This window comes from Pseudonaja textilis, chromosome 1 (genome assembly GCF_049901715.1).
Source record: "Pseudonaja textilis isolate UNSWEBS1 chromosome 1, rPseTex1.2, whole genome shotgun sequence".
Taxonomy (NCBI): domain Eukaryota; kingdom Metazoa; phylum Chordata; class Lepidosauria; order Squamata; family Elapidae; genus Pseudonaja; species Pseudonaja textilis.
Genome location: NC_141990.1, coordinates 91,893,266 through 91,912,041, shown reverse-complemented (window position 1 = coordinate 91,912,041; position 18,776 = coordinate 91,893,266). Strand labels below are relative to the sequence as shown.

General features: G+C 40.2%; 1 protein-coding gene across 1 annotated transcript in view; it reads left to right on the top strand.

Annotated features, from left to right (window-relative positions):
- Nucleotides 1-11,982: 11,982 nt before the first annotated feature.
- C1H6orf58 (chromosome 1 C6orf58 homolog) overlaps nucleotides 11,983-18,776 on the top strand; it is a 33,081-nt gene continuing 26,287 nt past the window's right edge. Inside the window, exon 1 of the mRNA XM_026705404.2 lies at nucleotides 11,983-12,373. Within this exon, the coding sequence (XP_026561189.1) occupies nucleotides 12,013-12,373 (361 nt within the window). The 5' untranslated portion in view covers nucleotides 11,983-12,012. The remainder of the gene's footprint in view (nucleotides 12,374-18,776) is intronic.

The window sequence follows — 18,776 nt, the reverse complement described above, 5'->3', positions numbered from 1 at the left end:
GATTTTTTAAATTGATTGTTTTAATATATTTTATATTTATGATATTTTAACTGGCCATCTTGCATTTTTGCAATTGGGAAAGATATAAATTATTCAGATACATGTAGAACAAAAATCAATCCATGTGTCTGTAACAGAATTTAGAAATCGATCAAAATAGATACAAATGTTATCACCACCACCACCTGACAGCCAATTGATCCAGCCAATTTTGCAATGTGTTTCTTCAAATGCAAATCTAAGAGGAACAAATATACTCAGAGCATAATATTTTTTTCTAGTCCTCCATTCCCTTCAATTGTCTGCCCAAAGTATGTAAGTTTCTGCTTGCTAATAATCACTGCAGTCATCCATTATGCAGTCCAAGACTAATGGATTATTTCTCTTGCAGTCTGTGATACTCTTAGTAACTATCTCCAGTCCATAATACAAAGAAGTCTGTCTTTTTAACACTCAGAATATTCAGCTTTCATTTTATGAATTTCCTATGGAGATTGTGCGTTCTCCATTTCTGGATTTTTTTAAAAAAATATACTAGGCAACCACATCTGATAGATGAGTGAAATGTTTTTCTTCCATAGTTCAAAGGGTTGGGCTACTAGGTGATTTTGTGGTTCCTTATAACTCTATAATTCTAGGGTTCAATATGCTTTAATTTTAAATTTATTTATTTATTAAATTTATGTACCACCTCCCTGAGTACCAACTGGCTTACAACATTATTTGTAATTTATAATCAGAATTAATTATTCTGACCTTTGTTATCCTTCATGACTCTGTTACACATTGCCTTCCTTTAATCTTGTCTTCATTTCTCAAGACATAATATTCTTGAATCCTGACAATAAAATTATCACTTGTAAATTCACCAAGCTTGCCTATTACCTTTATGTTAGAAATATTTCAATTTCAATCTCCTTTGCTTCTTTAATAAGGTCTTTTACATTTTCTTTACTTATACCTAACAAAGTCTTATTATTTGTATGACATATGCAGTTAACATTTCAGCCTCTAATTTGATTCCACTTACCATCTCTTCCAATGTGTACAGTTTATAGGCATTGTATAAGCTAAATAAATAAGTATGGATACAATAAACATGCTTGTCCTAAGCCTTCCAGGAGCAAGAAGCTACTCTACAAAATAACTTTGAACAGAGTATTTTGAAGTGCTCTGTTCAAAGTTATTTTGTAGAGTAGCTTCTTGTTCCTGGCAGAATTTTATGAGAAATACAATGAGTTCAGTTTATACATTAGCCGTACTTGTAATATTTTGTAATAATACTCCTAACACGTGAGTTCTCTGCACACAAACTGTTTTATTTTTCTTAACTCCTCCCTTCCGGTTCCTTCATACTGTGTCACCTCAAAATATGTCCCTCACTACTCTCTGTCTAACATTGGTTCGTCTTCACAGTTAAACATCAACAGGTTCCATTTACCCTATACCACATCTCCCTTTTCTAGAGAACAAAGGGTAGACTACCTTTGTCTCACCAGACCTTAGAGGATTATTCTGCCTCTTTTGTTGAAGGTCTGTTCCTATCTAAATCCTGTAGGGAAGAAAATGTTATCATATAACTATTTACTAATCCAATACACCTAACTGTGTTTAAACTATTCTGCACCTCAGATTTCTTACTGAACTATACATCAACATTAACTCTTTTTCACTTTCTCAGTTCACAGATTCAGTCTCTCTGGTTTAACTATAGCTCTCCCAGACCTTGTCCTTGGGGTAGTTGTTACACTAGGAAAGTTTTTAAGTATTTTCCCAGGTGATGTAGAAATTTGTTCATTGTTTGTCTCTGGCAACTCCTGCTGCTCCACCGCTCCTCCTTCACTTGCATGTGTGTGTAAGGGTATCAAGTGCTGACAATTGCGTCTCACCACACCTTTAGGTACATCCACCAGATATGACCTTGAGCTCGTGTGATTCTGCAGCACAGTCCCAGATTCTTTTGTATCAGTGACCCATACATGCTCTCCTGGTACCAAATCACTGAGAGGTTTTGCATGATGTCTCCTGTTGTAGTATTCAGTATTCAATTTCCTCTTCTCTCTCTCTTTATGAGCAAAATGGTCAACATCTGGCAATGCTGGGTCTAGCTGAGAGGGAAGAGTTGGCACAGTGGTACGAAGACATCGCCCCATAAGCAGCTGAACCAGACTGAACCCACTCTGGAGAGGGGTAGCTCTGTAGGCAAGCAGGGCCAGATAAGGGTCGCTGGCCTTTTTCAAGAGACTTTTCACTGTCTGAACTGCATGTTCAGTTTCTCCGTTACTTTGTGGAAACTTTGGACTGCTGGTAACATGTTTGAACCCATATGTGGATACAAAATGAAAGAAATCTTGGCCAGAAAACTGTGGTCCATTGTCTGACATTAACTCCTCTGGAATCCCATGCTGGGCAAAGATTGACTTCAGATGGACAATGACATCAGTTGACTTAGTGTTCAATAGCAGTGCAATCTCAACATATCTGGAGAAATAGTCTATTACAACTAAGTATGTTTTCCTTCCAAGTACAAACATGTCAGTCCCTAACTTTTGCTATGGTCTTTCAGGGCATTCAGATGTCATGAGTGGCTCTTTAGGATTCTGACGCTCTTGAATACATGTCCTGCATTTGAGCACCATTTCACTGACCTGTTGACTGAGTCCTGGCCACCACACAGACTGACAAACATGTTCTTTGCATTTCACCACCCCATGGTGTCCTTCATGCAGCCTCTCCAACACCTCATTCCTCAGAGTGGATGGGGTCACAAGCTTAGTGTTTTTCAGTAGTAATCCATCTTGTACAGTGTGTGTAGCTCATTCTGGCCAGTATCCTCTCAGTGCAGGTTCCTGTTTTGCATGCACTGGCCATCCATCTGCACACAATTTCATGACTCGAGAGCAAATACTATCAGCTTGCAACTGCTCTTTTATGATTTCCATATATGTGTGGCTAGCAGAAAAGGTGTCTACTACACAGTCCACATATATGTTAGTGCTTTCCATCAGCTCCAGTTCTGCTTTGGACCTGTGAGAGTCCACAGGCAAATGTGACAATGTGTCTGGTGTCCAAAGTGAGTTTCCGAGCACATGCACAAGCCTCATCCTGAATTGCTGAATTCTCAAGGGTAGAAGATCTAGTGCTTGGTCTCCAAACAAACTGACAAGTGGTATGTGGTCAGTCTCCAGGCAGAAATGCTTTCCGAGGAGGAAATCCCGAAATCTTTCTCATGCCCAGGTTAGAGCCAGGCCTTCTTTTTCCACCTGTGCATAGCATTGTTCAGTAGGAGTGAGTGAACGCGATGCATAAGCCACAGGCTTCCATTTATCTCCCCACTCTTGAAGAAGAACAATGCCCAAGCCATATGATGATGCATCTGCTGACACTTTCGTCACTTTGTTTGGATCATGCATGGCCAGCACCGGAGGGGAAGACAAAGCATCTTTCAATGTCTTAAAGGCCCTGACCTGTTCCACATCCCAAACCCAACAGTTTTTCTTAGAAAGGAGATCACGAAGTGGCTTGTCTTTTTCTGCAAACTGAGGGATGAACTTCCCCAGCTGGTTTACCATGCTAAGAAAACTCCTCAGTTCATTCACACTAGAGGGCTCCTTAATAGCTCGGATAGCCTCTGTTTTCTTGAGTCAGGTCATATCCCTGCATCAGAGATGATGTGACCCAAAAAGACCACCTCACTCCTGGAGAGTTCACACATCCACGTTCAGAGTGATTCCTGCCTTTTCCAGTTTTTTAACACTGCATGGAGTTGATTGTCATGTTCTTCTTGGTCCTGTCCCCACACCAGTAGATCATCAATGTGGCAAACTATACCTTCCAGCCCTTACGTAACTTCCGCCATCATACATTGGAAATGTTCGGGCGCTGAGGCAATGCCAAATGGAAGACGGTTAAAGTGGAACTGCCTGAAAGGGTGTAATGAATGTGGTATACTTTGCTGAATGCTCGGTGAGGGGTATCTGCCAAAACCTCATGTTGGCATCTAATTTAGCACCAGCCAGTGTTCCAAGACTCTGTTCTACTGATGGTAGAATGAATTTTTCACGACACACATACTTGTTCAAGCGAGTCAGGTCCACACACAAACAGACCTTTTTGCTGTCCTTCTTGAGCACCACTACCATGCCTGCGCACCAGTCCTTAGGCTCTTCCACATGAGTGATTACTCTCAAGTTTTCCATGCGTTGAAGCTCATCTTTGACTTTCCCCATCAATGATAGGGGAATTCTCCTTGGGGTTTTCAAAGAGAAAGGCACAGCATTGGGTTTGAGCTTAATACAATAAGGTTGTTGAACCTCCCTTAGGCCGCTGCATAACTTAGGAAAGCTTGACTTCAGGTTTTCCATGTCAGCAGTGTCCACACGAACCAACAGACCAAGAGCTATAATAGCTGGCAGTCCCAGCAAAGGCATAAATGGCTTTTGACCACATACACCTTCTCTGTAATTTGTTTTGCTCCTTTCTTTAGCTGTTTGGCAAACCCCATCACTTCCAGTGGAATTCTCCCTAGACCCAGTAGAGGTCTCTCTGGTTTTGCACCTGTGTGTTTTGAAAAATGTTGGTGAAATTCTTATGTGAAACAACAGTGACATCTGCTCCGGTATCCAACTTGAACGCGATGTCTTTATCCATAATTCTGATTTCCACAGTCCATGGCTTAGCAGAGCCGAGAAAGAAGCTTCTCTCCTCTTCCTCAATGCCACGCACAGCCTTGCTTGCAAAACATACACGTTGATAGTGACCCTTTTTCCCACATGTATGGCATTTAGCATCCTTAGCAGTACATTCCTGTCTAGGGTGAAGCATGCCACCGCATTTGTGACACTAGGGGTCTTTAGTGTTTTTGTTCTGCCTGCTTTGAGGCTTTGCTCCATCATTCTTTGATCTGCTGAATTTTTGCTTTTCAATTCTGATGCCTGCCTTTAAACAGTCTGTCCAAAGAGTTCACATCCTTTAGGTTTACAGCACTAGCATCACTTCTCAATGTGGTTTGCTGTTTTTTAATCTCCTCTGATTGTCTTGCCATATTCATAGCTTTATCCAGGTCTAGGTCTTTTTCCATTTGCATGCATTCTGATAGCCGTGTATTGACCAACCCTACTACAATCCTGTCTCTGATGAGCTCGTCGTGTAATGCTCCACAGTTACAGTGTTCTGCTAATGCATACAGTGCTGTAACAAATGCATCAACTGTCTCATTTGCTTCTTGTTTGCGCATATTAAATCTTGCACGCTCATACACAATGTGCTTTTTTACTACAAAGAATGACTGAAAGACGTCTCTTACTTTAGTATACTGACGCTGATCAGCTTCACTGAGTTTCAGGCCATGCAGAACATCATCTGCTTCATCTCCCATACAGTAAATCAAAGTGTTCACCTGATTTTCTTCAGAGCTTATTGCGAGATTGCTTGCTTTCCTAAATCTCTCAAATCGCCATATCTATTTTGTCCACTCATTTGGTTTGGAAAAATCAAAGGGCTCCGGTGATTGGATGTTAAAAGTAGTGGAGGGTGTGCTAGCCATTCTGCTAACTCCTTCCTCATTCTGCTCACCCCCACTGCTGCTCATTTTCCTCTTTTGGGTAGACCTCGTTGTTCAGTTACCGTGTTACAGAACTTCTGACACCATGTCGTATTTTGTAATAATACTCCTAACACTTGAGTTCTCTGCATACAAACTGTTTTATTTTCCTTAACTCCTCCCTTCCGGTTCTTTCATACTGTGTCAGCTCAAAATATGTCCCTCACTACTCTGTCTAACATTGGTTCCTCTTCATTTACCCTACACCACAGTACTATGTCCCTCATTCTAACACGAGCAAACTCTTTGCTTGAATTAAGAAAAGAAAAATACACTTCTATAAATTCTCTGTTGTTCATTTTTAGCTAGCTGTTTGATCTCAGGCCCCTCTGTTTTTTCTGAAAACTGTCTGTTCATTTGGCATTTTTGCCTTCAGTTATGTTCCTTTTTAAAAGCTCGTAAGTAAACTTAATAGATAAATAAATAACTTATTACTCAACAGGGTGGATGTTCCAACATAACTATTCCTGGAGTTAGCATTGTTTGAAAGTAAAAATCCCCAACACTCACTTTAAAATTAATTCTGTTGTAGCTGCTTTATCGTTTCCTGTGGTAAGGGGAGGAAAAGTTAGACATGTAGTACCATCAATTGGTAATTGCTGTTACATTACATAGGAAGGATCTGCTTTTGTTGAATCACATTGAGTAAACAACGCTGAACTATTCAGCTGCAGGAAAAATTAAAACAGAACCCAATCAGTAGGCTAAGAATGGATTTAAAAATCTACCTTTCAAAAAGTAAACAGAACCACCCTCAATCCAATTCTCAGGACTGGAATGTACACCTTTTCAAAATAAATAAAAATGAAACAATCTGCATTGTTCCCGGGATTATGAATTGATTTCATTGACATGTGTCTAGGAGGTCTGCAGTGTTCCTTGTACCTTCTGCCTTACCATTTAAAAGAACAGAACAGAACAGAATAGAATTGAATTCTTTATTGGCAAGTGTGATTGTATACACAAGGAATTTGTCTCTGATGCATAAGCTCACAGTGTACAGCAAATAATAGGTCATAACCATAGTTACAATCATTAATCATAAGTTACAACAATTGATACATCATAAGAAACCAATAGGAGAAGATAGAAGGAAAGATGAGAAATGAGATAATGCTGTGGGAATTAAGTGTTCAGCAGAGTGATGGGGAAGTTATCTTTATGTCTGGTTGTTTTGGCATGCAGTGCTCTATAGTGGCATCCTGAGGGGAGAACTTGAAATAGATTATGTCCAGGATGTGAGGAGTCTGTAAATATTTTCTCAGTCACAATAAATTACCATTGGAAACTTCGCTATGCCTCAGCCAAAAAATATCTTCCTGAATGTGAGAGTGAATGATCTGGAGTGATCCAAAGATAATTCTGGGTTATAGTTCATGGTGGTGTGTCACAACAGGTCGAGTTGCACTCTACCCATATAGAGGGCTGTGATGGAAGAACACATCATAGAACAGGGGTCGCCAATCTTTTGGACCTCAGGGACCACCAAACTCATAATTTTAAATCCCGTGGACCAGAGACCCTGGGAAAATCCCAAAAAAGTCTGCAGGAAAATTTCCCACCTTGTTTTCCTACTGATCGATCATTCTTTATTTGGGATTGCAGGATACAGTCTCCTGCTCTGTTCTCAGGGGGAGAGATAGAGATAGACTTTTGCCTTCATGCAAAGAAAGCAGCAAGAAGCAGCATAAGTCTTTCTTTTTCTCCCCAAAACTCTGCCAGAAATGAGTCTTTGCCGGCACAGCCTCTTGGAGCAGGATGCCTTGCAGGGTCCCAAAGACTCATTTCTGGCAGAGTTTTGGCGAGAGAAAGAAAGACTTGCTGCTTTCCTTGTGTGCAGCCAAAAGCAGAAGAAGAAAGAAGCAGAAAGAAGCATTGCTTTGGGGGGTACTTTGGGGGTGACATTTCTCTGCAGACCACCAAAATTTTCTCGCAGACTACCAGTGGTCCCCAGCCCACTGGTTGGCGACCACTGTCATAGAACACACTCTTCTACTTGCACAAATACATTATTTTAAATAGCCTGGAGGCGATTATGGAGTTAATATCACCAGCTCCTTAGTTGTAATTTTCTTGGGAGGTTATTAGTTAATAATAGTTACATATTATTAATCATGTTTAAGAAATAGAGAGTGATTGATTATCCTGATCATAGAAGTCATAGATCAGAGACATCTAATCACCTTGAAGCGAGATGGGCAGAAAAGAAATCTAATAAAATAAATAATAATAATAATTAATATAGCAGAAGAGAAGAGAAAGAACTGGATGCAAATAGAAATGGAACATCTGTGGCAAAAGAAAGCAAAGTTAGTACCAATAGCAATAGGCTATAGGATTGGGTGTAACCATAAACAACTGGAGGACAACTTGAGCTCCCCTGGCATTAACAAATTCATCAGTAAAATGCAAAAAGTTTTACTCAGAGCAGCTTACATCCTGAGACAATGCCTTTAACGCCACCAAACACCCACACTTGCCTATTCTAGATCCTTGCATAAAAATACCAAACCCAGTCTGAACATCTGGCTGACTGAAACAAACCAGAGTAATAATCTATCAATCCACCGTTCCTCTGCTCATCCTAGTTTAAAACCCACATTGCCCAGTTACTCTGTGCATCTGAGGAAATGAGCTGTGGTTCAGCAACATTATACCTTTTACATAACTTTGACTTTAATCACTGTTCGTATATGAGACTAAAAAGAGTAGAAACTCAGAAGCAGAAACTCACCTCAGAAGCAGAAACTCACCCTTTGTTAATGGGAGGGCCATTAAGGCCTGGGCCAGAATACTTTATATAACAAAGATCTTCAGGTAAAGCTATAGCAATTGCTCAAAAGTCCTTTCAGTGCATCATCATCATCCAGCAAGACTCAACCAAGCCTGGAACTCAGGACAGCCTACAGAGTTGCCTCTGCATGGCCTCATGGGAATCTGACAACCAATTAGAAACAAGCTCCAATTCAAATCGCAACAAAGGTTATAAGCTTTATAAGGTTATAAACTCTCAGCACCTCAGCCTTTTTTCTTGATCTTTTCCTTCATCTTGAAGCATGTGATCGTTCTTTTCACTTTGGAGCTCCAAGACCATGTGGTCTTGTCCACCATTAAACCATCTTTCCAAACAACCTCCATGTTTCCAGTGTCTTTTTCCCCACTTGGAACTGAACCCAGAAGGATATTTCTTCCAACACCATTTAGCTCGGAGAAATCTTTTTGCAGCTCATAGGAGATTGTTAATATTCATGATTCAGCTGAAGTACAAGATAATTGGGACAAATCATTCACAAAAATGATGCTTTAGCAAAGTTTATCATCAAGTTCTTCCCCTGATGAGCAGGATGGTGGTCCCAAGGATACTATTTTTTACAGGAGCTCTTCTGAGGCAGAGAAATGGAAGAGAAATGCTGATTCTCTTCTCTTATTTGAAGGCAGCAATCTTTTAAAAGCTCAGGCGAATCACAAGGCTGTTTAGTAAATAATCAGGTCACAATGAACATTTACATCTAAATCCAACTATTTACTTCTGTTGTATAAGACTATAGGTAGCTCTTACTTTATGACCATAACAGAGTCTGGAATTCAGACTTTCTATCGAAGTCTTTATGACTTTTTGCAGTTTTTGTTAAGCAAATGTAACAGATATTAAGCAAATTTGTATATTTCTGTGGACTTTCCCCCCAGAAACTGGCCTAAAAGAAACCAGCAAAAAATGTTGTACATCACAATCATGTGACAGGAACACTGCAACTGCTTGTAAAGGTAAACTGGTTGGCAATTTTCAAAGTCTGTTCATGTGACTCAGTGGTGGGATTCAATTTTTTTTTTTACTACGGGTTCTGTGGGCATGGCTTGGTGGGTGTGATGTGACATGGTTTGGTGGGCATGGCTTGGTGGGAGTGGCAGGGGAAGAATACTGTAAAATCCCCATTCCCTCCCCACTTCTGGGGGAAGATTATTGCAAAATCCCATTCCCTCCCCACTCCACTAACCTGCTTTCCAGCTCCATTCTCCTGTGCAGGGCAAGAAAAGACCCAGCTGGGACTCGGGAGGCAGAGAATAGATGGGGGCAGAGGTGGTTTTTTTCAGTTCTCCAAACTACTCAAAATTTCCACTAGCGGTTCTCCAGAACTGGTCAGAACCTGTTAAATACCACCCCTGATGTGACATGTGCAGGGTAACACATCCATCAGAACTCCAGGACAGGATTATAAGTAGTTTTGGGAGATCTACTGGAAAGACTGGTCATTAAGCAAGGACTACCTGTATCAAATAACTAATAGCAGTTTTCAATTGTAGCAAATACAGTAACAGCTGACAGCTGATACATTTTATATTATCCCAATTTAAATCCTCCATTAGTCTAGCCATTCTATGTATATCACAAAACTGATGCCTTTTAATGAAACACACTGGATTGTAGAACGGAGTAAAAGAGAATCTGCAAACAATCTGGCCAGTTTGCCAAAAACCAGAAGAAGGTGCTGTTTTTTTAGAAAATTATCGTAAAACATGGTTTTGTGTTATTGAGCAACTTAAGTTTAATCAGGTGACCATCGGGCCCCCTCAACCATTAATACTTTAAATCTGGGTTATAAATCTCCTTTCTTGGGTTGGTTATAACTTCAAATGATGTCTAAGCAACCAGCTGTAAGTCAAGGGCCATTTCTACTACTTCTAGTGTAGAACCTACTCCCATTAAACAAAACTCTCTTCTCCGTTATACAAAGATTAATTTGCAGCACTCAAGAACTTCATTTTTGAACATAAAAGATTACAAAGGAGAAAAGATGAGCAACTCCCATTCTTTATGACATCTTTCCTGACTGCTTGCTATTATTATATAATCATGTGAAATATGATGATCACGTTCTAAATAGAGAAAATATGTTAACCACATATATTAAGATCAGCCTGAACTCAGGTCTTACCTGAGACAGAAAAGAACTTAACATACTGTAAGGAATCTATCATTATTCTTCATAACATAGGTGGATTCAACTTTTAATAAATAACAATTTTGTCACTCTTTTACAATTTCTCTGTTTTTCATTTTGTAAATAGATTATAATCATTCACATTTAAGCTATTCATACAATAACTTAAATATTTAATTGCTAAATTTAGTTTAATTAATAAGAAATTTTCAGCAAAACAAATTTATTTTCATAATTACTTAACCAGAGGTGGTATTCAGCAGGTTCTGATCAGTTCGGGAGAACCGGTAGCGGAAATTTTGAGTAGTTTGGAGAACCGGCAAATACCACCTCTGAATGGAGATTTTACAGTATCCTTCCCCTGCCACGCCCACCAACCCACGCTCACAGAACCGGTAGTAAAAAAAATTGAATCTCACCACTGTACCCAATAGTGTGGAAATTCCAATGCAGCTCTTCATTCTTCTTCGGAGCAGGCAGGTATAATGTTTAGTTCTTCTAAGTAAAAAAAATCCTCAACAACATTTGAAAACTAGTAACATTTTAATATTAAACTCCATTATAGCTGCTTTATAATTTCCTGCTGAAAAGATAGGAAAAGTTGGACTTGTACTACCATCAAGTGGCAGAATTGCTGTTCTGCTGCACAGGAAGGATCTACCTTTGTTAATCACCTTCAGTAAACCAATGATGAACTATTCAGCTGCAGCAAAAATTAAAATAGAACCCAATCAGTAGGCTAAGAATGGTATTAAAATCTACTTCTTAGAAAGTAAACTCCCTCTATTCAATCTCCATGATTAAGATACATCCCTCTTTCAGGTTTAAAATCTACATGTTTAAAAGTTCAGGTTTAAAATCTACATGTTTTCCTATCATCTTTTCTAACCACTTATGTATTTTTGCCCATTATTTTTTTCTTTAACACAGGTCCACCACATATGGTAATATGTGCCTGTTTTTTGGTTACATTTCCAACATTTGCTAAACATATTTTTAAACATTTTAGCTATCCTAGCAGGTGGTTAGTGCCATCTACAAAACATTTTATATAAGTTTTCTTTATAAGAATTTGCCATTGTTAATTTATAGTTTCTTTCCCATAAATTTTGCCATTTTTCTAATTCTATATTATATCCAAAGTTTTTTTTGCCCGCTAGTGCGGGTGAGACTTTAACCGGACTGATCATTAAGCAAGGACTACCTATATCAAATAGCTAATAGCAGGTTTTTTTAAAAAAAAATTACAACAAATATAGTAACAGAGAAGATACATTTCACATCATCCCAATTCAAATCCTCCATTAGTCTAGCTATTCTATGCATCTCACGAAGCTGATGACTTTTTATGAAATTTGAGAAACACAATGTAGGGTGGAGGGTGAAGGGTGGAGTAAAAGAGAATCATACTACTTTTCCTAGGTAATAGGTGTGGCCTGTAGTTTTTAAAAGTAGCTTCTGCATGCTGGGATGTCAAGAAGCATGACACTGCTGTCCAGCATGGGAGATACTTTCCTGAGAAAATGCTTATGCTGTCTCACTCTTTTCCTTCTTGCCATGGAGGTCACCAGTCCATCTCATCTACAAACCCAATCCCAAGATTCTGAAGACATTTTCCCTCCACTCTGGCATTTAGTGCCTGAAAACTTTGAAGATTATCCTATCCAAAACCACAAGATTGTCATCAATGTCTGGAACTACTTAGAGAGACTGGGAATGTATAAGATCTTGCTCAAATATTCAGCTAAATATTTCAGTGAACTTGGACCTAACAATCTCAACAATATTTTATGGGGATTGCCATTACAGCATGGCTGGCAATACGGTTCAGGTAGGAACAATTTCTTTTACTCTAAGATTAGAATTCCTAAGAGCAAAGTTAGGTTGATTCTAGGCCATGACAAAAATAAGAGTTTTCTGTTTCAAACATACTTTCATCTTAAACTTTTTGTAAGTTTGAAGGAAAATACAGATGATTTTAGACCATGAAGTGATACAATTCATTAGCCGAATGATAAACTGTATTGACCAATATCTGAGAAATTGCCACCTGTTGTATAACATTGAAACAAACACTGTTTGTTCCTGATAGTGTAATCAAACAACAGAGATACTTAATAGACATTTTAAATGGGAACACCACATGAATAAATAAGGAAATAACAGTTACAAAGATTAATGTTTTCTTCCTTGTTCCTTAAGCACAGGGAAGTAATACTCTTATTTGATGACTACTAGGCTTGTTTTATATTTAATTAAAATACAATTTTAAAAGAAGCGGAATGCTGTAAAGAAAACAGTAGCTTCTATCATCACTTGCTTTAGTTTTTCCAATGCTCTTGGGCCCCAGTAAATGATTCATAGACATGATTAACCATTGATTTTCAGAATTGACTCTGTGGGTTAGGAATGGAAGGTCCTGTGTTGATCTTGGAGTATTTCCAAATGATGGCAATCTTGGATAAATGAATAACTATATGTATTTTAAGAATCTTATCAGGCACTCTTTATGAATATTTTTAATAGTGTCATAAAAATATCCCAATAAAGAGAAACGCAGACAAACCACAAACAATAATTCTTGCTTTAAGAGTCAGAGGTTTATTTCATGAGCAATTTGAAACATGAATAGCCATCATAACAGGACTTACAGTAATAACCCATTGCAATGAGGTCCAGAGACAATAACTAGGTCCAACAAGGAATAGCTACAGCCAGTGGCACTGAACTCATCCCCAGACATTCTTTTCATATTTCTCTGCTCTCGTTTCACAACTTACTTGCTTGCTCTTTCTTACTGAGAGTTTCCACATATCCCCATGTACATCTCACACCACGATCCACCAGCTTCTTTCAGTTCCTTATTTCTTGTGGTTTCGCCCTTCTATGTCCAAATATATTTCTACTTTGCAAAATCATGTTTTGCAATTAGCAAAGTCTCAGCAGGATTACAAGTAGTTCTGGTATATTTTGAAATCATCAGCCATCTAAAACTTTGGTGGATGTCTCTTTATTCTGGGGCCTGCTATCATCCAAAGGCCTTACCGAATCTGATAGATCAATAGCCTATATTTCTGTTTCTCACAATAATCTCATTGTTGGCTAAAGGAATTGGCATTTTCTGATATGCCAAAGTTAAGTGTATTATAAACATCACACATCTTATTTCAATAAAATTATTTTTTCAGGTATATCATTCAAATGTTGACTGCAGCTTATTTAAGAGACTGAAAAGAGCAAAATAAAAGTAGCTCCACATTTGGAACTATAACCAGAAGAATTGGCAAGTTTTCAGTTTTAGCTAAACAACTTTTTCAATAACAATTATACTGGTTTCACATTCCAGCTCCTTGATCTCACCTCCTGTATCTAGTCAATGGGGCTTTGGAACGCCTGGCTTTTAGTTGCTGCTTCTAAATCAGAGAAGGTATTTAGCAGGTTCTGACCAGTTCTGGACTTCAAAATTGATCTATAATGATACAATGGGCAGAATATTAATGGTAGAGGTGGTCATACAAAATAAAAACATGTGATTAGTGGGGATATATGCCCCTAATAAAAATCAGAACGAATTTTATAAAATCTTATATGAGAAATTGATAGAAATTGGTTACCCAAGAATTTGTATATTTGGAGATTACAATGCAATTACAAATAACAATCAAGACTATGCATGTGAACAAAAACATCAAAAAAACGCCAAAACGGAATATGTTGCCCAAGAGATTTTTCAAGATGGCAGAAGAATTAGAACTAGTGAATGTATGGAGGAAGCTGAACCCAGAAGTGACTCAGTTCACTTTCTACTCTAACCCGCATAAATCATGGTCTAGACTAGATATGGCATGGGTAAACAGTGACTTATTTAAGGAGATTCAGGATATAAAACTTTAACTAACATCTGGGCATACCACAACTCATTACAGGTAATTTGGAAAGATCGAACGCACAAGAAAAGCTGATGGACACTTAATTCACAATTACTGAAAGAAAAAAGCTAGATCCACAAAATGAGGGAAGAATTAATTGGTTTCTTTAAATTTAATAAAAAACAGGATGCCTCATTGCAGAATCTCTGGGACACAACGAAGGTGTATGTCCATTGACCTTGACATATTTTGATAAAGATTCGCAGCTGCGCAAAGGAAAGAAGGCTAAGCAAGGAAATAGAAACTTAAGAGCAGGAATTTATACTTCCCCCCACTCCTCATTTATACAACGCAAGAATGTAACACCTCCAGCTCTCTTCCCAGACACAACGCCTCCTCCCCCTGTTACTCATGGCAACCGAAAGATGCAAAGCAGTAGAAAAGTAGAAAAGATCTTGAAGGGTGACATTCGGCTCTCCGAGAAAAAAGACGTTAGTCCTGTAAGAGAGAACAACATAAAAGCATTGATGAACAATCATATACATTTCTAGGGTTTATCAGGATACTTTGTGTGAAAGTCTCTGATCAGCTTAGGGGCTCTAACATCCTTCTCATTAACCCACTCAGCTTGGGAAGGTGGGAAATGTTTCCAAGCTACGAGGTATTGGAAGCGACCCCTCCATTTACAAGAGTCCAAAATCTCTTTAACTTCAAAGTGCTGTTCACCCTCAATCAGCAATGGTATAGGAGGATCAGTCTGGGTTAGTCTCAAGACAGAAGTGTGTTCAGGTTTCAACAAACTAACATGGAAAACTGGGTGAATTCTTCAAAGAGTTTTTGGTAGTGTCAATTGGACTGTCACAGGATTCAAAATTCATTCAACTGTGAAAGCACCTACATACTTAGGGCCAAGTTTCTTGGACTTTTGAGTGGTTTGTAAGTATCTGGTGGACAGGAAAACTTTGTCTCCCACTTGGTAGGACTTCTGTGGGGCTCTCTTTTTATCTGCAAATTTCTTATGGGACTGATGGGCATCATCTAACGCTTTGCAAGCAACTGGCCAGTTAAGCTGGAGTTGAGATATCCATTCGTCTAATGATTGGATGTTAGGCTTTTCACGAGGAAGCTCAGGTATGGGTACAAAGTCTTGTCCTGACACCACTTTAAAGGGGGTGAACCCGGTACTACTATGAACAGAATTGTTGTATGCCACCTCGGCAAACGGCAATAAGTCAGCCCAATTATCCTGTTGATAATTTATGTAACATCTGAGGTATTGTTCTAGCACAGCACTAGTTCTCTCACAGGCCCCATTGGTTTGGGGATGGTGGGCGGAGCTTAAGCCCTGGATGGAACCTATCAACTTTAAGAACTTCCAAAAGTTCGAGGTGAATTGAACCCCTCGGTCAGAAATTATACGTTCAGGGACACCATGCAGTCTATAAACGTACAGTATGAACAGTTTAGCCAACGATTTTGCAGAAGGAATCTTAGAGCAAGGTATGAAATGCGCTTGTTTGGAAAACAAATCGGTTACTACCCAATTAACCGTGTTTCCGGCACTCTCGGGTAACTATACTATAAAGTCCATAGAGATTTCCTTCCAAGGAGCTGTTGGCCTGGCCACATTTTGTAACAGACCTGCTGGCTTACCAGGGGGCCTTTTTGCTGAAGCGCAGACTGAGCAGCTAGCCACATGAGTCTCAATGTCCTTTTTCAATGAAGGCCACCAAAATTGTCGCTTAACGAGGTACAAGGTTTTCACAAAACCAAAATGACCAGCCGCTTTGGAGTCATGGGCCTGTTGCAATACTTGGCTTCTCAACGACTCTGGCACATACAGTTTCGCTCCCATCCAGGCCAAGTCATCTCTAACTGTACAGTTATTCGAATTCGCCAGGAACCACTCATCCAGCTTCAGGGCTTCCTTTAATTGTGCTGTCAAATCACTCGACAAATCTGTTTTTTGCTTCTTTTGCGCTCTAGTGACCACTGGGGCGGCCAGCTGTTTGGTAGAAACAATCGGCCGTATCACTTCCTGACGAACACTGTTGTGCTGATGTAGTCTAGATAAAGCATCCGCCATAAAATTCCTCCCCCTGCCCGGAATGTACTCTAGTGAGAAATTGAACCGTTTAAAATACTGGGCCCACTGAACTTGCTTAGGAGACAGTTAACAAGGTGTTTTTAGGGCCTCCAAGTTCTTATGGTCAGTCCATACCTCGAACAGGTGTTTCGCTCCTTCCAAGAAATGTCTTCATGTCAGTAGGCCCCAGCGAACTGCAAAAGCTTCCTTTTCCCAGACAGCCCATCTTCTTTCAGTTTCAGTCAGTTTACGGGATGTGTAGGCTCAGGGTTGCAGAGTTCCCTTTTCATTGATTTGAAGTAAGATCGCCCCAACTGCCACATCACTCACATTGGCTTGGATCACGAATGGGGCATACATGTCCGAGTGCTTTAGCACTGGTTCTGCAGCGAACAGTCGCTTCAGTTTTTCAAAGGCTGCTTGGCACTCCATGGACCACTCCAGCGGTTTACTGGGCTTCGGTTTCATCTCCCCTTTGGTCTTGGAGATTGGTGATAGGCATTGCTATCTTAGCAAAGGACAGGATGAACTGTCGGTAGAAGTTGGCAAATCCTAAAAAACTTTAAAGTTGTTTTCGGGGGCGCGGGGGGGGGGGGCATTCCAACACTGCCTGCACCTTCCCTGGATCCATTTCGATACCCTCATTTGAAATGTGATACCCCAAATAGTTGATTTTTTTTGATGGAATTCACATTTGGACAGTTTAGCATACAATTTAGCGGGTCGCAGTTTCTGTAGTACTGAACGCACCAGTCTCACATGTTCATCCTGAGTCTCTGTGTAAATAAGGATGTCATCAAGGTAAACCAAAACCCCCTTGTATAAATGTTCGTGTAGCACTTGATTGATCATTTGCATGAATACGGCTGGGGCCCCCTGTAGGCCAAAAGGAAGAACATTAAACTGGAAACATCTCATTGGGCAATTAAAAGCGGTCTTCCACTCAACCCCTTCTTTAATTCGGATTTGATAATATGCTTCTCTCAGGTCCCATTTTGTGAAAATTTTCCCTTTAGCCAGGTGGGCTAACATGTCCTTCATCAGGGGGAGGGGGTACACGTTTTCCACAGAAATTTCATTCAGGTTTCTATAGTCCACCACCAAATGCTTGGAGCCATCTTTCTTTTCATGGAACAACACTGGGGCCGCTACCCGAGGTCTAGTGGGTTGGATGAAACCACGTTTCAATTTTTTATCAATAAACAATCTCAGCTCTTCCAATTCCCGTGGTGTCATCGAATACAGCTTTGGTTTTGGGAGCGTTACCCCAGGCAGAATTTCAATACTACAATCTGTTGACCGATGATGGGGAAGCTCATCTGAAGCCTTTTCACTAAACACTTCCTTTAGCTCCCAATATTCTTTTGGGATTTTTTCCTCCCCCTCCAAGTCCTCGGTACCCATGGAGGCTAGCTCAACCAGATTCTGAAGGCTCTGTTGGGATTGCCCCTCCCCTTCTGGTTGCTGATCGGTGCGTATGCGCTGCAACCCCTTCCTCCAGTTCACATGGGGATTCCATTTGTGGAGCCAGGGCAATCCTAGTATTAACGGTTGCTCCATCCCAGGGGCCAAAATAAAATGCAAAGTCTCTTTATGCTCCCACATGGTCATCTCTAGGGGTTCCATTATGAAGCGTGCAGGGCAACCCCCTGCCACTGATCTACCCAATTGGCAAAAGGCTATGGGTGTTTCTAAAGTTCTCAGTCTGATGCCCATCTCCTCAACCACTTTCATGTTGATTACACATCTCGTGCACACAGAGTCTAGCAAGGCTAACATCTCCCCTTTGGTCCCTGAAGTTGGTGCCCTTAATTTTACTGGAATGGTCATGGGGCCCTTATTTGGACTTACCAGGAAGTCATCTTCCGAGTCGGAATCACTCTCTTCAAGGAAGGTCAGAGGTCCCAGCTCCTTCCCCGCTGGAGGAGCAACCTCTACAACCTCCCCCGTTTTTAGTGTGGTTTCACAGGGCTTGGTTGGGGGGGGGGTTCAGATTTCCTCCCTCATCTTTGTGTCCCCTTTGGATCCAGCTTGACCCTGCAGTCCGCAATCCGGTGGCCCTCCTTCCCACATCGAAAACAGGCAGTGAATTTGGGTCTTGTCATCATCCCTCCCTTTGGAGGCTTGAGGGCCTCTTGGAAGCGTGGGTGGGATGGCTTACTCCATCTAGAGCCTGCATCTGTTTTGGGTCAGATCTATCTATACTTCCTCTGCCAGCAGGTACCACAGTTGCAAATCATTAGGATCCCTTCTGGAGATACACATCTGGCATACATCTT